The sequence below is a fragment of the Balearica regulorum genome, chromosome 14, assembly GCF_011004875.1.
Source record: "Balearica regulorum gibbericeps isolate bBalReg1 chromosome 14, bBalReg1.pri, whole genome shotgun sequence".
NCBI classification, from domain to species: domain Eukaryota; kingdom Metazoa; phylum Chordata; class Aves; order Gruiformes; family Gruidae; genus Balearica; species Balearica regulorum.
In genome coordinates, this window is record NC_046197.1 from 11,867,172 (window position 1) to 11,885,644 (window position 18,473).

Sequence of the window (18,473 nt, forward strand, 5' to 3'; positions counted from 1 at the left end):
TGACAGCCACACAGGACACCGTGACCCACGTGGGACAGCTTTATTGTAAGCCTCTGAACACAATATCACCAAAGCAGCTACCCGAGTCCCGCTCCGGCCCTGCTGCTCCCTGTGTGCCTGCTCACAAGTCTGTGGTGGTGAAGGTGTTGTTGATGTACGCTGTTTTGGTGGGCTCCTTCAAGTTCAGGGCGGCCACCAGCACCTCCTCATCGGTGGGGTCTGTCAGCTGCACTTTGCCCTGCTGCAGGAGGAGAGCATGGTCAGATGCAATGGGGACAGGGACGCTCCCATCCTTCTCAGGAGCTGGGGGCTGGCAGGGGGATGGAGAGGAAGGGATGTGAGGGGTCCAGGAGCCTGGGGACCACAGCAGAGAGGAGGGAAAGTGGGGTACAGTGGCAGGACTCCCTGCTGGGCATCAGCAGCTCATCGCACACTCACCTTTTCATTGAGGTCATCATCCCCAGGTGCATTTACTGCGTTTTCATCCAGGGAATTCATGCTGTGGAGAATGGAGGGGGGTGGGGGGTAGAAGAGGGCCCAGGAACTGACAGGGTGGGGATGCAGGGCAACGGCCCTGTGGGCTTTGGGACCTGCCCGCAGAGCTCACCTGCCCACGGAGTTGGAGTCCTCGTGGAAGCCCAGGTCATGGGAGGGATCGAGCGAGACGTTCAGCATGGGGTTGGCCCTGGCCAGGGATGGGTGGCAGGTGAGTGACCATCCCATGGGGCTGTGGTGTCAGCCCTGGGGCAGCTGTGTCCCCCAGGCAGGAGGGGTGTGACAGAAGCCCTGCAGCCCCTGGGCGTGGGGACGTGCCTGGTCTCTCCCCTCCTGCTGCAGGGAGCCCCCCACTCACCCCTCTGTATTGTACTGGTTGGTCCCGGGGATGCCAGCTCCCTGCTGCACTGTGGCAGGGCTGAATGTTGTGGCCACCTTGAGAGCCTTCATCGCACTCAGTTTCCTCTTGTAGCTGCAAAGCCCAGAGACAGGGTGGGTGAGAGGGGCAGGGGGGAGCCAGGTTGTGGGATGGAGGGTAGGGATGGGTTGAGGGGTGCCAGTGAGGATGGGAGTGGTGAGGGGAGGCAGGAGGGAGTGCAGGCAGTGTGGTACCTTCTGGTGGTGAGAACCAAGACCAGCGTCATGATGAGGATGAAGATGAGCAGGAACGCTGCCAGCCCAGCGATGATGCCGATCAGCTCTGTCTCCCTGGTGGGCTTTGTCACCTCCCCGGGGCCCTGGTGCAGAACAGGGATGAGGGCACAGCCCTGGTCAGCAGACTGCCCTCCCCCCCCAGCCCCACACACGGGGCTGGTGCCCTCTCTCTGCTCCTTGCCCAGCCCCACTCACGATGACGGCCAGGCCCAGGTTCACCAGCTCAGCCAGGACCAGCGGGTCAGACTGTATGAGCCTGCCAAGGAAAGCAGAGGTGTGAGTGGCTGGGCTGGTCCGGGCGCATGGTGATGCCCGTGCGCAGCCCCTGGCCTGGCACGCACACACTCAGCTGGTTGACGTCCAGGGCAGTGCCATTGCTGTAGACGAAGTACGCCTCCATCACCGACTTGGCTTCCACCCTGTGGGATCAAAGAGACAGGGTGAGTGAGGTGCAGGGCACAGTGCTCTGCCCCAGGGTGACCCCCTCCGATGCCACCACCATGTCCCTTTCCCCACCACCTGCATGGCCCCACTCACTGAGAGGCACGGGTGTCCTCCACGCGCTGGATGGCCACCACATAGACCCCTGCCTTGGTCACGGTGGTCAGGGCCCTAGGAACAGAAGGGATGGAAGGAGGCTAGGCCAGGTGTCCTGCCGCTCCACTCATGGGGACAGGAAGCAGCTGGGCACCCTGCAGCCCCCGGCTCCAGTGGGGACCTGCCTCAGTCCCCTTCACAGTCTGTGAAGCTGGGAGACACAGTTGGCGGTCCATGTCCGCATGCTCGTGTGCCCCGCTGCACAGGCATGTGCCCACGTCCCCCAGCCCAGCACCCCTTACGCTTTGATATTTTCGGAGTTACTCTGGACTTCATCCACTGTTGTCACGAACTGGAGGCGAATGCGGTAGCTCTGATCCACCGCAAAGATCTGCGTGGGGAGAGCAGGGGTGAGCAGGGCCAAGCAGGGTGTGGGGTGTCCCTGGATGGGGGGGAACAGGGGTGACACTCACGTTCAGCACGGTCTGTGCTGTGTGTTCTGGTGGCTGTCTGTCCCGAGCCTCCACCGTCACCTGGTACTGTCCCTTCAGCGAGCTATCGAGGTTGCTGGCCACCCTGTGAGGACAGGGACATCAGCGATCCCATGGGGCATCCCTGGGAGGACACAGCCATCCCCCAAGCTCCAGCCTGCCACCGTGCCCAGGGCAGGACCCCAGGATAGCTTTGTCCCCTTGCCAGCCTGTGCTGGTCCTGCCTGTACCTCTGCCTTGCAGTAGGCAGGAGCTGAGCCACGTTCCCCCCACCCTTGCCCAGACCCATGGCCTCACTGGATGCTCCCGACGTAGCTGTCCGTCTTGAGCGTTGTTATCACCTTGAAGAGGTTCTCAAAGGGCCGGCTGACCCCATTGTCCTCCACGAGCACCACACTGATAATGGAGAAGACGATGGCTCCGTTCAGCTCAGAGTCAGCATCCGTGGCCTGCAGGGACAAAGCGTGGCAGGAGCATGGATGGGAATGGCCACCGCTTCCCACTGCGTGGGTGGGCGATCCTGGCTCCACAGACAGACACATGCACACAGCTCCTCACCTTCACAGTAGCTACTTGCAGATCCACAGGAGAGATTTCAGGGACAACCACTGCCAAGGACAGACAGATGGACAGTGTAGTCATGCTGGTGTGCAGCCAAGCTTGCTGCAGACCCCATGCCCACACAGCCCCAGGGCTCAGCAGAGCTCCAAGCATCCCCCCCCTGCTCTCAGCCCCACAGTCTTCATGGAAAGCATCGAGCAACCCCAGCCTGGCCCCTGCCCCTCTCACAGCCCTGCCCTGCCTGGGAGAAGGTCCACACCACAGGGGAACATGGCAGAGCACGTGTGGGCACAGAGAGGAGCCCACAGGATGCACCAGCCCCGGCTGCTTACCAAAGGTCTCCAAGATGGGCAGGAAGACCGGTGTGTTGTCATTCACATCCGTGATGAGGATCCTCAGGGTTTCTGCAAATGCCCCAAAAGCAGAGCTCCGGTCACCAACAGAGCAGCCCTGCAGCACCCTCCTCTGCTTCCCCTGGGAGTCCTGTCCTCCCAGCAGGTTCAGGCCCCCATGGCAGAGCTGGGGACACCCTCCCTCCATCGCCAAACCACCTGGCTCCTGTCCTGCTCCCCACAGTTCCTCCTGGAAGGTGGGAAGCTGGTCCCACCACCCACTATACTCAGTGGTGGTGGAAGAAGCGGGGAGTGGGTGCCGTACCATTCCGGCTGTAGCGGTTGCCTTTCTCGGTGTACAGGTCTTCAGCCCGCAGCGTGAGCACCACCGTGTCACACAGCTCATAGTCAATGTCCAAGCTGTTCACCAGCACTGAGCCGTTGGGTGCCAGCACAAACCAGTCCCAGCACACCTCCCCAGCGCTGCTCGTCCCCTTGAAGCAGGCGACCGCCAGCTCCTCAAAGACCAGCGAGTGGTTGGTGTCTGGGTCAGAGGCGATCAGTGTGTGGAGCAGACCCTGCTGTGTGCCGTTCTCACTCACATCGATGTCCTGCAGTGAGGCTGGCAGGACAGTGGGGGGCTCATCGTTGATGTCTAGGATGTGGACCACCACTGAGACACTGGCAGTGTCCCCCATGTTGTCCGCGGCTGTGTTCTCTGCCAGCACCACCAAGGAGAAGAACTTCTGCTGCAGGGTGTCATAGTCCAGGGACATGTCGGGGTCCACGGACAGCTGCCCACCATAGTGCCCTGGCCCCAGGTAGGAAGAGCGGATCAAGAAGTTGCTGGAGCCACTGCCCCTCTGAAGTAGGAAGGAAATGCGGAAGTTCATCTCCGTCCGGTCAGCATCTGTGGCCTCCACCTCACCCACGAGGAACCCTGCAGGTGGAGAGAGACACTCAGTGGCCAGTGAGCACTGACTCCAGGACACCGCTGGTCCCACGAGCCTGGCCATGCAGCTTCTACCTGGAGAGTCTTCAAAGACTGAGAATTCATAGGACTGGTTGAGGAACATGGGTGCGTTGTCATTCACGTCCTGCAAGAGAGAAACTCCATGGTTGTAGCTGCCCCAGGAAACAGGGTGCCCCACAGCAGGCTGGAGACAGGAGCGTGGACACGTGCCTGCCCACAGGAGGAGGCACACAAGCCCTCTCCTGCCTCTCTGCATCGACTATTCCCTCTGCCCCCACAGAGAATCTGGGGACGTGGTGCCATGGCCAGGGATCCCACATCCCCTCCCTGCCCTTACATCCCAGATCCAAGCCTCCTTCTGCCCCAGTGCATCCCTGCTTGGGCTCACCCCCACAGTGATGGTGACGTTCACCGAGGTGTTGAGTGGTGGCACACCATGGTCGTACACCTCCACTGTCACCACCATCTGCCCCTGCTCATCTTCCAAGGCCTCGCGGTCCAGTGGCTCCTTGCTGTGCATCTCACCAGTGGTCACGTTGATGGTGAAGTTGTTGCTGAATGGTCCTGGCAAGATCTGGAAGCCCAACTCGCTGTTGCGGTTGCCAGGTTCATCGTTGTCAATGGCCTGAAAAGGTCAGGGGTTGGAATGGGGCTGTCCAGCACCCTGGGGACAGTCCCTGCTCTCTCTAACAGCCTCCCATCATCTTCTCTACCTCCAGTGGCACATACCTGGATCTGCGTTCTGACGTGCTGCCCCTCTTGCACTGAGATGAAGTAGGAGCCGGTGATGATGGGCGTCATGTCGTTCTCATCCAGCACGGTGATCTCCAGCACGGTGGTGCCCACCAGGTTGCCTCCATCCTTGGCCTGGAGGTTGGCGTAGTAGATGGAGCGAGTCTCCCGGTCCAGAAAGCTCCCATTCTCCACCAGCACTGCCCCGGTCGTGGCATTCACCGTGAAGATTTTACGGCTATGGCACACATGGAGCTGTCACCAGGGCTCAGGCCTAGAGCTCCCTTGCCAGGACAATGTCCTGGTCATGGCTGGCCATGCCCCTACGTACATGCTCTCCGGTAGCAGCTGGTAGGTGATCTGGCCCAGGACACCGCTGTCTGGATCGTAGGCCTAAAACAGAGAGAAAGAAGCATCTGGTCAATCCACCTCAGCCCCCAGGTCAGTGATGAGTCTGGAGCACGGCTGCTGGCAGTGAGCACCTCAAAAACATGGCCCTGATGGGCATGTGGTCCCACACCCTGTGTGCCTGCTGGCACTGCCTCCTTTCCATGTGCACTCAACATGAGCTGCACCAGCAGTGCCAGGCGTGCGCAGTGCCGTGCTTGGGGGAGGTAAGCTGTGCCTGCTCCCTGCCCCATGCCTGACCGTGATGTTTGGGGAGATGATGGTGCCAGCAGGGCTGTTCTCCATCACGCTCAGGTTGTAGGTGCTCTGGGGGAACTCGGGGATATGGTCATTGCTGTCAATGAGATCGATGGTCACGGTGGCTGTGGAGCAGCAGTCCTTGGGGTTTCCTGTATCATTAGCAATGATCTGCAGGATGGAGAAGCAACGGTGTCTCACATGGGTCCCCAAGCATGAGAGAGAGACCTGTCACACTCCAGCCCAGCTCCTCTGAACCAAACAAGCTGCCAGGGCACAGCAGGACAGAGCCTTTGGCTTTTGAACCCTGCAGGAGAAGGGCTGTATTCGTCATGTGCCCTGGGATATGCAGGGAACAGGGACTGTCCCCATGGCAAACCTGCACCATCATGACATGGCTTATCTCGTAGTCCACAGAGGATGGGTCTTGCACCAGGAGCTGGACCTCCCCTGTGCCCACAATTCTTGTGGGGGAGACAGTGAAGGCGCTGGCATTCAGACCCTGCAGGTGCAACTCATAGTTGCTGTTGATGCCCTGCCAGGGAGAGATGTACAGGAGAGAGGGTGAGTGGTGCAGCCAGGACAGGCACCTGCACCCTAGCCCAGCCCCTGGACAAGATCCCACCTTGTCCGGGTCGTGGGCAACGATGCTGAGGTTGGACACGGGCAGTCTGGAGGAGGAGTGCTCTATGATGTTGCCCCTGAAGTTGTTCTGGGCACTGGTGGAGAAGTTGCAGCTGGGGAGGGAGCAGTCGTAGAACTGGGGCTTGTTGTCATTGACATCAGTCACTGTGACTGTCACCAGGGTGCTAGCCTGGGCCACCTTGTTGTGGATGTCCAGGTGCTTCTCACGTGCCTGAGCAGGAGGAGAGAGGGGGTTGGAGGGGCCCCGGGAGAGGAAGAGGATGGGGTTCCCCTTGCTGCCTCCCACTCACCATGATTTCCAGCAGCACCTCCTCACTTGGCAGCTGCTCACGGTCCAGGGTCCCACTCACAGTGATGGTGCCCGTCTCAGCATTGATAGCAAAGGGGACGCTGACATCTAGGGTAAGGGGACAGCAGGAACCAGCTACAGCCACTGGGAAACGCAGGCCTTGCCTTCTCTCCCACTGGCAGCACTCAAGAGCCCAGAGCCAGTCCCCATGGTGCCCCTTGCTGCCTGATCACCCCCCTGCCCATACCACCCTGCCACTGCTCACCCCCTGCCCATCCCACCCTGCCCCCTCACTCACTGGTGATGCTGTAGGAGATTTCGTCATTCACCCCTGTGTCTCTGTCCATGGCGGTGATGGTCAGCACAGTGGTGCCCTGTAGGGACACGGCCATCAGGGAAGGATCCATGACGCCTCCAGCCACCCCCGTGCCCCGTGGCCCAGACACCCCGGGGCGTCAGAGCCCCCAGGGAGGGCCAGGGGTAGGACCATGCTGCTGGGGCAGGCAGGCTCCTTACCAGGGGACAGTTCTCGGGCACAGAGCCAGAGTAGGGCTCATTGAGGAACCGTGGGTCCAGGTTGGGCACATCAAGGATGATCAGGGTCAGGTAGGTTGAACTCTGCTGGAAGGTCAACATGTTGTGCAGCATCCCCCCACCATCCTGGGGAGCAGAGCACCTGTTAGTCCCACGACACCCTTACCTGGCAGACCTGTGCCCCCGGCCCGGCTGGCCCCCACCTTGGCAAGGATCTTAAGCTGGTAGAAGGTGTTCTTGGCATAGTCCAGTGAGCCATTGAGCACCACGTCCCCGTTGGGCTGGATGTAGAAGAGCCAGCGATTCTTCATGCTGTCTGGGATCACCTGGGCAGGGGACATCAGCCTGTGTCACCAAGGCAGGGAGCAGAGGTGTCCCAGCAGAGATGGGGGCTCAATGCCCATCCTTCTGCCAGGCTTGACCCATGGGCTGTGGGGACCCCCTACCACCTAGCTCATCCCCAGATTGCAACAGTTAAGCACCTTGCACCCATTGCCCAGTGGGTGCAGAGCCAGCCCTCCTGACCCAACACATAGCCCTGCTCCTCCAGAGCCATGGGGCTGCCCCTGGCTGGGTCCCTCAGCACCTCTGCCCCATGGAGGTGGCTCAGGGGTGGGTTTTGGGTATGGCATGCCCCGCTCTGCAATGCAGTGCTGCTCTCCAGCAGGCATGAACCCCTCCTGGGTGCCGGGAAGCGGGCAGGCTTAGCTGCGGGAGATGCCAGGGTCTGCCCTGGCTCGTGTGGTTGAGCCACGTTGTCTTCCCGTTGGCACAGAGTGTTTGCTGGGGAGGTCCTGGGACCCCCAGCATCCTCCTGGCCCGCCACACCCCAGCACACTGAACCCCCAGCCAGGGCAATGCCCGCGGTGTTGGGACTCAGCCCTACGCTCACCTCCTCGATGCTGTAGCTGACTTTGGCAGCGTTCCCGGTGTCGCTGTCGTTGGCAAACACGGTGTAGATGATGCTTTTGAGTGTCAAGTTCTGGGCACACAGAGGGGTGTTGGTGGCATCGCCCGGAAGAGCAGGGGGGGTGGTGCTGCGTCCAGGGGGGCAGCCCCTGCTCCGCAGGGCTCCAGGGGCTGCCCAGCGCCATGGGCCACACACGGATGAGCTGCTGCCCTTGCTGATTCTGGACAGAGGCCAAATGCCCCCCACCACCCTACCCGGGGCTCCCTGGGAGCAGGGGCTGCCCCCCAGCCCTGGGGCTGTCCGAGAGAGGTCAGGCTCAGCCCCACCGCTCTGTCTACACCCTGATCTGGCCTCACCCTGGCCTGGGCTGAGCGGCAGGTCAGGCACTCCCTGATCAGAAATTCATCGCAAGGGCAGAGTCCCAGCCATGCGCCAGCACCCCACGCCCAGACACATCGTAACTGCGCACCCAGGTGTGGGGTCATCCCGTTCCCGGTGCACCGTCGCCCCGCTGCCGGCACGCCCGTGCTGCAGGAGGGACCCAACACCCTTGCCCTCCTGCCCGTGGGTGCCAGGAGGTCCCGGGGAGGTACCTCAGGGATGGAGGCTTCGTACGGCAGGCCCTGGAAGACTGGGGCGTTGTCGTTACGATCTTCCACGATGATCGTGAGTTTTCTGGAGACCTAGCGGGTGTCAGAGAGGGCGTGGGATGGGTGCGGGAGATGGTGCCCAGCAGAGCTGGGTGGAGTTCCAGCATACCACACCCCCCCACCCGCTCCGAAGCCACCCACTATCACCCACCCAACCCCCTTCCCCACCGAGCCTCATCCACGGCCCCGCTGAGACCCTGCTCCCCTCTCCGTCCCCATCACCCGCTGCAGCCACCCAGCCCGTGCACTGGCACTCACTTCTGCATTTATCCCATCGGACACCCCGACGATGATGGTGAGCTTGGGCTGGAGCTGGAGGGACACAAGGCAGGACTTGGTCAGGGTCAGGTGGAGCTTGACCCTTGGATGGTTGAGCCCTGATGCCCTTCCACCCATCACCCCTGGGTGTGATGCTCCTCCCAGATGGCTCTCCCACCCGAGCTGGGCTGTGGGACCAGGGAGTGACCCACAGCACTGCCATGAGCAGCTCTCCTGTAGGACTCAGGGCTCTGCCCCCCGTCCCTGTCACCCCAGATCCTCCAGCTCAGGCAAGGCCATCTGCCCTGGTCTCTGCCCTCACCTCACGGTCCAGGGAGTTCTTCAGTGTCACGTTGCCTGTCTGGGCATTGACAGAGAAGTAGAAGGCATCTGACCCACTGATGCTGTAGGTAAGCGGGTCCCCGTCTATGTCAATAGCTGTCAGCTGGAAAGCATGCTCACCTGGGGACACCGGCAGCATCAGCCTCTGCCTGCACCCCCCCCCCCCCAGCCCCTTCTCCTGCACCACGGGGCCTCCCTGAGACTGCCCCACTCACCCAGCCCCAGGTCCTCAGGCACGTAGACGAAGGTCATGTTGAAGAAGGGGGCTGTGTTGCCTGAAACTACAAGGAAGAGGTGTGCTGAACATCAACCCTGCACCACCCCTGCGCCCAGCAGCACCTACCTAGCTCCAGCCCCAGCTCCCAGCTGTGGTTTGGGTCTCTGGGGGAGGCAGGGGAACCCACCACCCTTCACCGTCCTCATGCTCATCCCACACCTCCCACCTCCAGACCACACTTGACCTCCAGCTATAGCACCCATGCTGGGTGCCATCCCCGCTGCCCAGCCCCCTGCCCACTCTGCCCTGCCCTGGGGCAGCAACATTGCTATTGGGTCTTCAAGGTGCTAAAGGGGTGGGCAGCTCTTTTGGTGGCACTGACTGCCCTCAGGGAATTCAGAACAAGGGTTGAGGACCGAAAGCCTCTCCAATGCCTCCCGCCCACCCGGGGCCAGCGGTCAAGCAAAGTCCTCACCTGTGGCCAGGAGGAAGGGGAGCAGCACCAGCGAGCGCCATGCCATCCTGCCAGCGAGCCTGCGAGCAAACAACAGACAAACAGTGCCCTGGGGCTTGTGGCCACCTGCTCCCACAAGCCCCCCCAAACCCCTCCTGTGGAGTAGCCCCTGGGGCAGGAGGGGCTCTGGTGGGGACAGTCCCCTCTGCTGAGCTGGGCTGGTAAGCAAGCACCAGGCTCCATCCCTTGGGCAGAAGCTCTCTGGGGACATGGCATGGGGGGACAGCTTTGGCCTCCAGGTTCTGGAGACCATGGGGATGCTTGGGGACCCCAGGAGCCTCTCTTGGGCATGGCTGGAGGCTCCATCGCTCAGGAGAGATGACGGGGCCACCCCAAGCAGCGGTTGGAGCCCAGGAGCAGTCTGTGACACCACCGTGGTGTCCCCCGCCTTGTGCCACGGCCTGTGGGCAGCTCCAAAGTCGACAGACACCCCCACCTCCCCCTGTGATGGACCACGGTGCCTGTGGGGGCCAGGGTGGGGGTGACATCCCTTACCTGTGGCGATGTCACTGGGGATGCTGCCAGCCGGTCTGCTCTGTGCTCGCACCCTGGCGCTACCAGAGACCTTTGCCTCCTGCAGTAAACACGTTCATCAATTATTAACTCCAATTAAGGGGTGAGAAATCCCTCTCTCATCTTCCTTACTCCGTTTGCTCATCCCTACCTCCCATCCAGCCCAGCCCCATGCTTGCTCCCCAACCCGAGCCACCCCAACCTGCGCCCATGGGACTCCAGCTCCCAGGAGGGATACAGTGCCTGCAGGGATGCAGAGGGATCCCAAACCACCCCAGGAGACCGGAGAGGGGCTGGGGAGATGCCCCGCATACCCTGGGCTGGGGACACTGGGGTCCCACCAGGACAGGGAGCGGGCACCAACCTAATGGTGTGACTACTAGGGTGGGTGCCTGGGGCCCTCTGCACCACCCTGCCACCCATTACCCTCCCCGGAGGCTCGGCCCAGCCTCCCTGACCTACTTTGGACCCGCTGGGGACAAGGGCGGATTGTGCAGCTCCACTGAGGCAGAAGAGGGCTGGGAGGTGACGGAGGGGGGTGAGGGGTGTATGGCCAGCTCTGGGCCTGTGGGACCACTGCTTCTACGGCTCTGGCCCCCCCATTCCCTGGGGAACTCACATGGTCTGGATGCCTGGGAAGCCCTGAGGTCCCCCCAGATGCCCAGCCTGCTCCAAGGTCCGCATCTCACCCTACACCTGGGTCAGGGAGGCCCCAGAGAAGGGGCTACAGGGGACCAGCCTGAGACCCCCAGCAAACCCCTCCAGGGCTGGTCCAGGATCACCCCTGCAAAGGCTGCCCCGGGACACCCTGTGGGTTGCCCAGGGGTACCCCTGAAGCCCCCCCAGGGCTGGCCCAGGATGAACTCCTTGAGTTCTCCGAGGTTACTGCTGGACAGCCCCCCCCACAAACTGCCCCTGGGCTGTCCCGGGACGCCCCCACACCTCCCAAGGGCTGGCCCAGGACATCTTCCCCAGCACACCCCGAGGCCGGCGTCGCCGTGCGCTGCTACTCGGAGCATTACAGCCGGAGCGCCCCGCCGCGCAGTTTTGGCGGCGCCGCTCTTGGGCGCAGTACGTTCGGAGGGGGGGGGGTGGGGGGCGGGCGCGCCCATCGGCGCGGCGTGGGGGGCGGCGTGGCCGGTTCCATCTGGGCGGCGGGGGCGCCATGAGGCGGGGCTGAGGCCGGGCCGAGGCCGGAGCGGGAGCGGCACCGGGAGGGACACCGAGCCCGGCGGGCCCGGCCGCCGCGCCATGCGAGCGGGCTGAGCGGCGGGCAGGGCCGGGGCAGGCACCGAGCGGCCCGCGAGCGCTGGGGCTGCGCCTCCGGTAGGTACGGGGCGCGGCGGCGGGAGGCCTGGGCTGCGCGAAGCAGGGCCGGTGCTCCGGGGCGGGCGGGACCGGTGGACCGGGAGAACGCGGCGGGCAGGGTCCGGGGCTTGGGGAGGGCAGGTGCCGGTGCACCGGAGCCTGCCCGCCCCCTTCCCCCGGTGCACCGAGGGAAGGAGATAGGTAGGGCTGGTGCAGGGGGGCGGGGAGGTCGGCCCCGGTGCACTGGGGAGGGCGGCGGGCAGAACCGGTGCAGGGCGCAGGTAGGGCCCGGTGTAAGGGGGGCGGATGTACGGACCGGTGAAGCCCGGTGCGACGGGCGAAGAAGCGAGCAGGGCCTGGTGCGCGGCGGGGGGCGGCCTGGCCGGGCCCGGTGCGCGGTGGCTTGGAGGAGGCGGATGGCCGGGGCAGGCGGGGGCCCGGCGCACCGGGGCCGGGGCCGAGCGCTGGGCCCGGTGCGCGGGGGCGAGGGGAGTGGCTGCATGGGGCACCGGGGCTCGGGGGAGGTGGCCGTAAAGGTCAGCAGGGCCCGGTGCGCCGGCGGGAGGAGCCTCCGGTTCTCGGGCAGCCCCGCGGGGAGGGGGGTGTTGCCGGGGGCACCGGGCAGGGCGGTGGAGCTGGAGCCCTGCCTCCCCTCGGGGCCTCGCCGGAGCGGGGCTCCCCCCGGGCTGTCCCGGCTGTGGCTCTTTCTGGGGGGGCTCCCGTGTCCCCGGCTGGGCGGGAGTCGGTGGCTCCTGCCGAGGCTGGTTCTGTGTCCCCGACTCGCTGGACACCCCGGGGATGCTCTGTCCGCCGCTGCCGGAGCCTCTGGGCCCTGCTGCTTGACCCGGGGTCGGTGAGCAGAGCCTGGCTCCGAGCGAGCCCCCGGCGTGTGAGCAGGGATGGGAGGGGAAGTGGCGAAACTCTTGAGAAAGTTGTAAATGGGGAAGAGGTAGAAAAGAAATAAGCCCCAGATGATGGGACCGTGGCACCTGGGGCTGTGGGACAGTGCCATGGACCCTGCGGTGTGTGGGCTGAGCGCGGGGCTCGTGGCAGCCCCGTCCCGCAGAGGACGCGTGGAACCGGGCTGTGGGCAGCTGTGGTGTGCTCTGGGGCTTGCTTTCCTGGGCAGGAGTTGAGCCCCGTGGGCAGCCTGTGGCCGGGCGGGTGCTGCCCTTCCTTGCGGGGACAGCCCCTCTTCCCGTGAGCACGGCTTGGTTTTGCTCTGGCATCTCGGCCATAAGCTCTGCACCATCCCTGTGCTCTGGCACAGCTGGCTGTGTGTGTCTGCAGCTCCGGAGCTTGGCCCTGTGCTCGCCTCCTCGCCGTCTTGTGTCACCGCCTCGCTTGGTCCCTCTGCCACCTGGACCCGTTTTGGCTCCCCTGCCAGCTCCGAGTGCCCCCAGCACCCTGAGTCCCCTGTGCGCAGCGGTGGGCCCGTGCCCTGGGAAGATGCACAGGGCACAGCCCAGCAGGGGCAGGTCGGTCCCTGAGGCCGGGAGCCTTGGGAGGAGGAGCGGGCGCCGGCCTTGCTGGCTGTCAGAGGGGAGCAGGCTGCGTCTGATGTCACTGCGGTGCATGGTGGGTAATTATGCACGTTGCAATGAAAATAATAAGGCCGGCTCCATAGCGGTGTCTAAAAATACTGCTAATGCGGAGTGCCTGCTGGGTGCCTTTGTTTGTCACCTTTGGGTGTTTGCTTTGAGGCTGGCCGGGCAGTGGGGGCCACGCTCTGCAGCATCATGCCCCTTGGGCAGTGGGTTTGGCTTAGCAGGTGAACTGCGTCCCTTCCGCACCCCTCTGCTCAGGCAGTGGTGCCAGCGGGGCTGGCACAGGTGTTGGTGTGGGAGGCGAGGTGGGAGCTGCTGGGGTGCGTTTGGGAGGCTCAGGTGTGACCCCCCCACCCCCGCACACAGCTGTGCAAGGAGTCACGGTAGGGTGCTGGGACTTTGTTCCCCCTCAAGCCTTGCTTGGAGCCACGTGTGGCTATTCCTGTGTCCCAGTGACCTGCCTTGGTGTCCCCTGGCAGGTACCAGCGTGCTGGCCTGTCCCTGGGCGGGTTGGTGGAGATGGGGGTTCAGGCCTGGGCAGTGCGGTCGGTCTGTCACTGGCATTGTGCAGCTGGGGTAGAGCTCGCTGTGGCCTGGGCTGCCAGGCCTTCTCCCCAGGGCTGCCTCCACAGCGTGTCCTGGCATCGGCAGGATGGGGACCATGGCATCTCACTGCTTTCTGGCTGAGCAAAGGTGGGAGGAAGCAATGTGTGTCTGGAGCAGAGGGAAATGGTGTGATGGCTGCTGGGTGGCACCTGGGTGCTGGCCCACGGCAAGGGCTGCCCAGGGTGCTGATCTCTGCTCCGTGGGCAGGTGGGCACCCTGCCCATCTGCTGTCTGTGCAGCTCTCACTGCTGCTGTGGTCCCTCCATCTGCTGCCAGGAGCTGGTACCTTCCTGCTTCAGCGAGGGAGAGGCTTGTGGGGTGGCGAGAGCCATCTGGAGCCCCGGCTGCTCCAGCCACCGGCCTGGCATGCTGGTGGGGGGAAGGCGGTGTGTGGCAGGGCAGCAGCGGAGGGACGAGAAGGGCAGGAAACGGTGAGTCTGTGTGCTTGGGTCTCTGCGATGAGTCTCTTCCGCTTTGCGTGTGAGGAGGTCAGAGCGGTGGCAGCTGCTCTTGGTTCCCAGTTGATGCTTGCGGAGGGCTCTGACTCCAGCTGTTGGCCATGAGAGCTGAGCCTCATCTCTCCTCACCTTGGAGTGAGTGGAGAGGCATCGCCCTGCTCGCGTGCTGGGCTGCTTTCCCTTTAGGATTGTGGCTACATTTCTGGGGCCCTGTGCTGGGCTCTACCCTTGCTGGAGAGGATGCATTGCCGCTGCCTCTGCTCTTGCCAGGCACTAAATCTGACCTCTGAAGCCACGCGTGGCAGTGACATTCCCCTGAGTGGTGAAACGTGCTGTCCCTACCTGCCGTGCTGTGTGGCTCCCCTTTGGTGAGTGAGGAACAAAGAACGGGGAGAGGAGAGTTTGTGAATCCCCATTGATTTGCACGGTGGAAGCTGCCCGCTGTGTGTTTGCATCTGCCTGCCTGGGACCAGGGCTCTGCGAGGGGAATTGATCAAGCTGTAAAACCCAGAGCCAGCTAATGAAATAGGGACTATAGATTTTTATTTTAAATGGAAGAGAGTTTAGAGGAGATTTAATTATCCCTGTTTTATGGACCTGTTAGAGGAATGAAATAACAGCTAGCAGGTAGGGCCCGGGCTTTGACTTGCAGCACTTCTTCCAGGTGTGTGCAGAACTGGTGAAGTCCTGCCGCAGCAGGGCAGTGGCAGGGGGTGAAGTGAAGTCACTTGGAGCAAAGCAGGACAGGACGAAGTCCTGCCTGTCCTGCCAGGTGGCCCTGCTTCCCTGGTGGGAGTATCTGCGCTGAAATAGCAGCAGGACTGGCCCCGGGGAGGTGGGCTCCCAGCCCAAATGGGGGCTGGTGTAAGAAGAGCTGTCTCTAGGACTCAGTGTGGGCCTGTCCTCGTGCTGATGGACATTGGTGAGTTTGGGAGCCCCGTGCTTGCTGGGCTGTGTTTCCCCAGGGCCGCGGGCACCGAGCTCTCACTGAAGCCTGTGTACCTGCGCAGAGCGTGTGGGGTTTGTAAATGAGAGCTGCAGAGCGCTGGGATTTGCTGGGCTTAGCTGTGTGTTGGACACTAGCTGTAACGCTGTCACTACAGCCACTCCTACTGTGTGCATCCACTTCACTGTCACGTGAGCCCGGCCACAGGGCATGGCTGGGGAGGTGGTGGCTGGACAGCTGGCGGCGAGCAACGCAGCACTGGTTTCTGGCAGAAAAGCGTGGAGCTTTTCAATGCTTTTGGTTTTTCATCTCTGAATCAAGAAGCTGGTGCATGGCATTTTCCCACCATCCCTTGGCTCCCTGCTCAGGGCGAGCTGGAGAATTGTGGTTTGTCACCTGCCCTGTGTAGGTGAATGGCTGGCCAAGGGATTTGTCTACCCACCAGGCAGGCGCAGTGCAAAGGGTCAGATGGGTCAGAGGCTGGTAAAATGTCCGAGGAAGCTGCTGGTATTGGGGAGCCCTCCCGAAGGCCCCATGACGTTGGCCTGGCAGGAACTCGGGAGAGCCAGGCCCTGAGCCCTGCGGTCACTGAGCTGCACGAGGATGTCACGTGGCTCCCCGGGACAGGTCAGCTCTGGTGGGGAGCAGCATGGATCTGTGCTGTTGGCTTGCAAGGGTGCTGGGAGAAGCCAGCCTGCCAACTCTCTGGGCAGCAGAGCCACTCCAGGGTGCTTATCCTTTCCTTAGCCTTGCACCTGCAAGTCCTCAGCTGTGCAGGGCAGGAGCCGTTTCCTGGAGGGCACAGCCAGCCTATGGGGGCCCATCTCCAGTGCGGGATATCTGAGTTTTCCATAGTGGGGTGGCTTGCGTGGGTTCCTCGCTTTGCTGGATGCACGGCAGAGGGTGAGGAGAACAGTGTCCTCAGCAAGCAGCACTTGTGACAAACCTTGGGAACGTTATTTTCCTGCTGCAGTCCAGTCCCTAGAGACCTGGCCTCACTGGCTGCAGAGCTGTAGCTGTGGGCTTTCCTTGGCTACCCTGGAAAGCAGGACAAGGGATTTCAGCTTGACCGTGCAGAGTGGAGGACTGGCCTGCAACGCTCTGTGCTAGGAGCTACTGCTTCTCATGTGAGCCTGTGTTGTGGTGACAAAGGGCTCCAGCACCTCTCGCTGTCTCCCTCGGGAAGGGAAGCCGCCTGCTGTGATCCTTCGTCCCCCCAGCCTGGCAGTGCTGAGCCGTGGTCCCCTCTGGCTGGTTGTCTTTTCCCTGCTGTGCTGGTGGGGCTCCCTGGCTGCGTTTGCATTTTGAGCCGAGTGTCTTAGTTGCTTTTCTCTCCGTGCCTGCACTTTGGGAAAGTGGTGAACAATAAAAATCCGCCAGCAAGAGCTGTAGCAGAGGTCAGCCAGCTCCTGTGCCCCAGGCTGCTCTGTTGTCACCGCACAGTTGCTCTTTGTGCACAGGGGCTGTCAGCTTGGAAGTCACGTTTTTGCTCTTAAAACCATCCCCAGGCACCGGTGTGGGGTTCTCTGTGAGTGATGTACTGGGGAGGTATTGCACCAGGCCTCCTTTGCACATAAGGCAGTGGTCGCTGCCTGTTTCGGTGCATCTTGTATGCAGCTTCCTGGCAAATTTTAAATCAAGGACAAAAAAGGGTAAATGATTGCTGAAAATCATGAATTTTTCTGAGATCCTTTCTGAAAATGATCATTGCAGGTTGTCTGTGTCCCTGCAGGCTTCTTAAAATGCAAAACAAAACAGCCAACCCAACTTCCTGACTGTCACTAGCGCTATCAAGAGATGCTTCGTTTTGCTGAGCGGTAACAAGATTGCTCTTCGCTGTCCACTGGCTTCTGGCTCTGCCCGTATCCTTTCACTGGAGCCGCGACGCCAGACACTGCCGCTCTGCCTAAGCCCAGCCGGCAAAGCAGTGGGGAAGGTGTCTGGAGCCCAGCCCCTCCTGCCCTCGGCTGCTCGCTTGGCAGACGCTGTTAACACTGTCCACAGCATGTAGAGAGCGGGCTGGGCTCAGAGGGATGCTTGTGGAGAGGTGACAGGTGAGCTGGGGGACAGGGAAGGGGGCTGAAACCCCTGCTCCCTGGGCTGGCTCTGCCCAAGGAGAGATTGGGTCTGTTTTAGGAAAGAGCTGTCTGAAAGGAGAACTAAAATGTGCAGGGCAGAGTAGTACGGAGTCCTGAACTGCAGTGTCTTGTGGTAGGAAGGAAGGGGAGAACTGGGGAGGCCGCCCAGGCAGCAGGTTGGGGACAGACATGGCAGCATTTGCACTTTTCCCCCTACCCACGTGCAATGGAGCTGTGGAACTGGCTGCTGCAGGACTCCAGGACAGACAGAGGTGAGTGTGGGTCAACGTGCTTCTGTCCAGGAGAAAGGAGTCCACCCAGGAGAGCAGAGGACACAGCCTGTTGCTCGATGCTGCTGAGCTACAGAGGCACCTGAGCTGGACCTGGCTGCTGCACCAGCAGCCTTCTGGTCATGCTATTCAGGTTGTGCCGGTGTTTCTAGGGCAGACGAAGGAAGGTGGAGATCTCTCTGCAGATTATTTACCCTGTCCTGAGGAAATGAAGGTTTGTGCAAGCTTACTGTTTGTTTGCGAGTCTTCTCCTCTCTACTTTGAACTTGCTGGATGGTGTCAGTTGTGGTAGGTGCCAGGTGTTGTAGCTGTCTTAAAGGTCTTGGCTTGCTACAGGCTCTGGCTCTTGGGGAGGAAGATGCTGCTAGTTCTCCCTCTGCAGTGCAGCTCAGCCTCGCTATTAGACATCAGAGAATCCACGTGGGAGAGATCGACAGGAAACCGGGCGTTATCAGTTCCGCTGCCTGTGCAGCTACTCGCTCCTCATGTCAGCATTCTCCACGTGTGTGTGGCTGGAGGCGTTTGACGGGAGTGCTGTCAGTCCGGGGGTGTGTGTGGGTGGTGTGTGATCGCAGCAGAGGCGTCCTGCCTCCGCTGCCAGCAAGCTCGGCTCTACTGGGGTATGCGGAGTGGGGAGGGAGCTCCTTGGCCCCCCCATCTCCCCAGCGGAAAAGCATTTCACCCTCCAGTAGCTGCTGATGTTGGGGTGTCCCGTGTCCCCTGGTGCTTGTGTCGGGCCTTGGGTAGGGTGGGGACACTCCTACTGCCCCCCTGCAGCCTGGGAGCCTCTGGGTGCTTGGCACTGTTTTCTTCCCACTTATTTTCCAAGCACTGGGGAGGGGAGAGGATGATCTGGGGCCTTTTCCCCTCCCTGGACTCAGGGGAGAGGCTGGGGAGAGCATGGAGGCAAGCCGTTGGCACGCGGGGTGTTGGGGAGAGGACGGGGCA

The 18,473-nt window shown here is 62.2% G+C and overlaps 1 protein-coding gene across 4 annotated transcripts; it reads right to left on the reverse strand.

The window, feature by feature from the left end:
- Positions 1–24: 24 nt before the first annotated feature.
- CDHR2 (cadherin related family member 2) lies at positions 25–10,354 on the reverse strand. 4 transcript variants are annotated; one of them, XR_012837756.1, is made up of 32 exons: positions 10,275–10,354; positions 9,741–9,799; positions 9,264–9,329; positions 9,029–9,168; positions 8,707–8,760; positions 8,392–8,481; positions 7,781–7,870; positions 7,092–7,214; positions 6,871–7,014; positions 6,653–6,728; positions 6,356–6,462; positions 6,046–6,276; positions 5,800–5,955; positions 5,424–5,591; positions 5,107–5,168; positions 4,773–5,013; positions 4,432–4,668; positions 4,098–4,167; positions 3,396–4,010; positions 3,071–3,142; positions 2,736–2,785; positions 2,475–2,626; positions 2,160–2,262; positions 2,011–2,077; positions 1,687–1,761; positions 1,491–1,568; positions 1,345–1,405; positions 1,108–1,232; positions 854–967; positions 608–685; positions 439–499; positions 25–241 (listed from the first exon to the last, which is right to left on the reverse strand). XR_012837756.1 is itself a non-coding variant. In XM_075766574.1 (32 exons), the coding sequence occupies exons 2-32, from the start codon at positions 9,784–9,786 to the stop codon at positions 122–124; spliced, it is 3,894 nt and encodes a 1,297-aa protein (XP_075622689.1). In that variant the 5' UTR covers positions 9,787–9,799; positions 10,275–10,354; the 3' UTR covers positions 25–121. The 4 variants fall into 4 exon arrangements, 3 of the variants coding, with proteins under 3 accessions (XP_075622689.1, XP_075622691.1, XP_075622690.1); XM_075766574.1 differs by having other exon boundaries at positions 1,989–2,077; XM_075766576.1 differs by having other exon boundaries at positions 1,989–2,077; positions 6,871–6,972; positions 7,055–7,214; positions 10,275–10,329.
- Between the last annotated feature and the right edge of the window lie 8,119 nt (positions 10,355–18,473).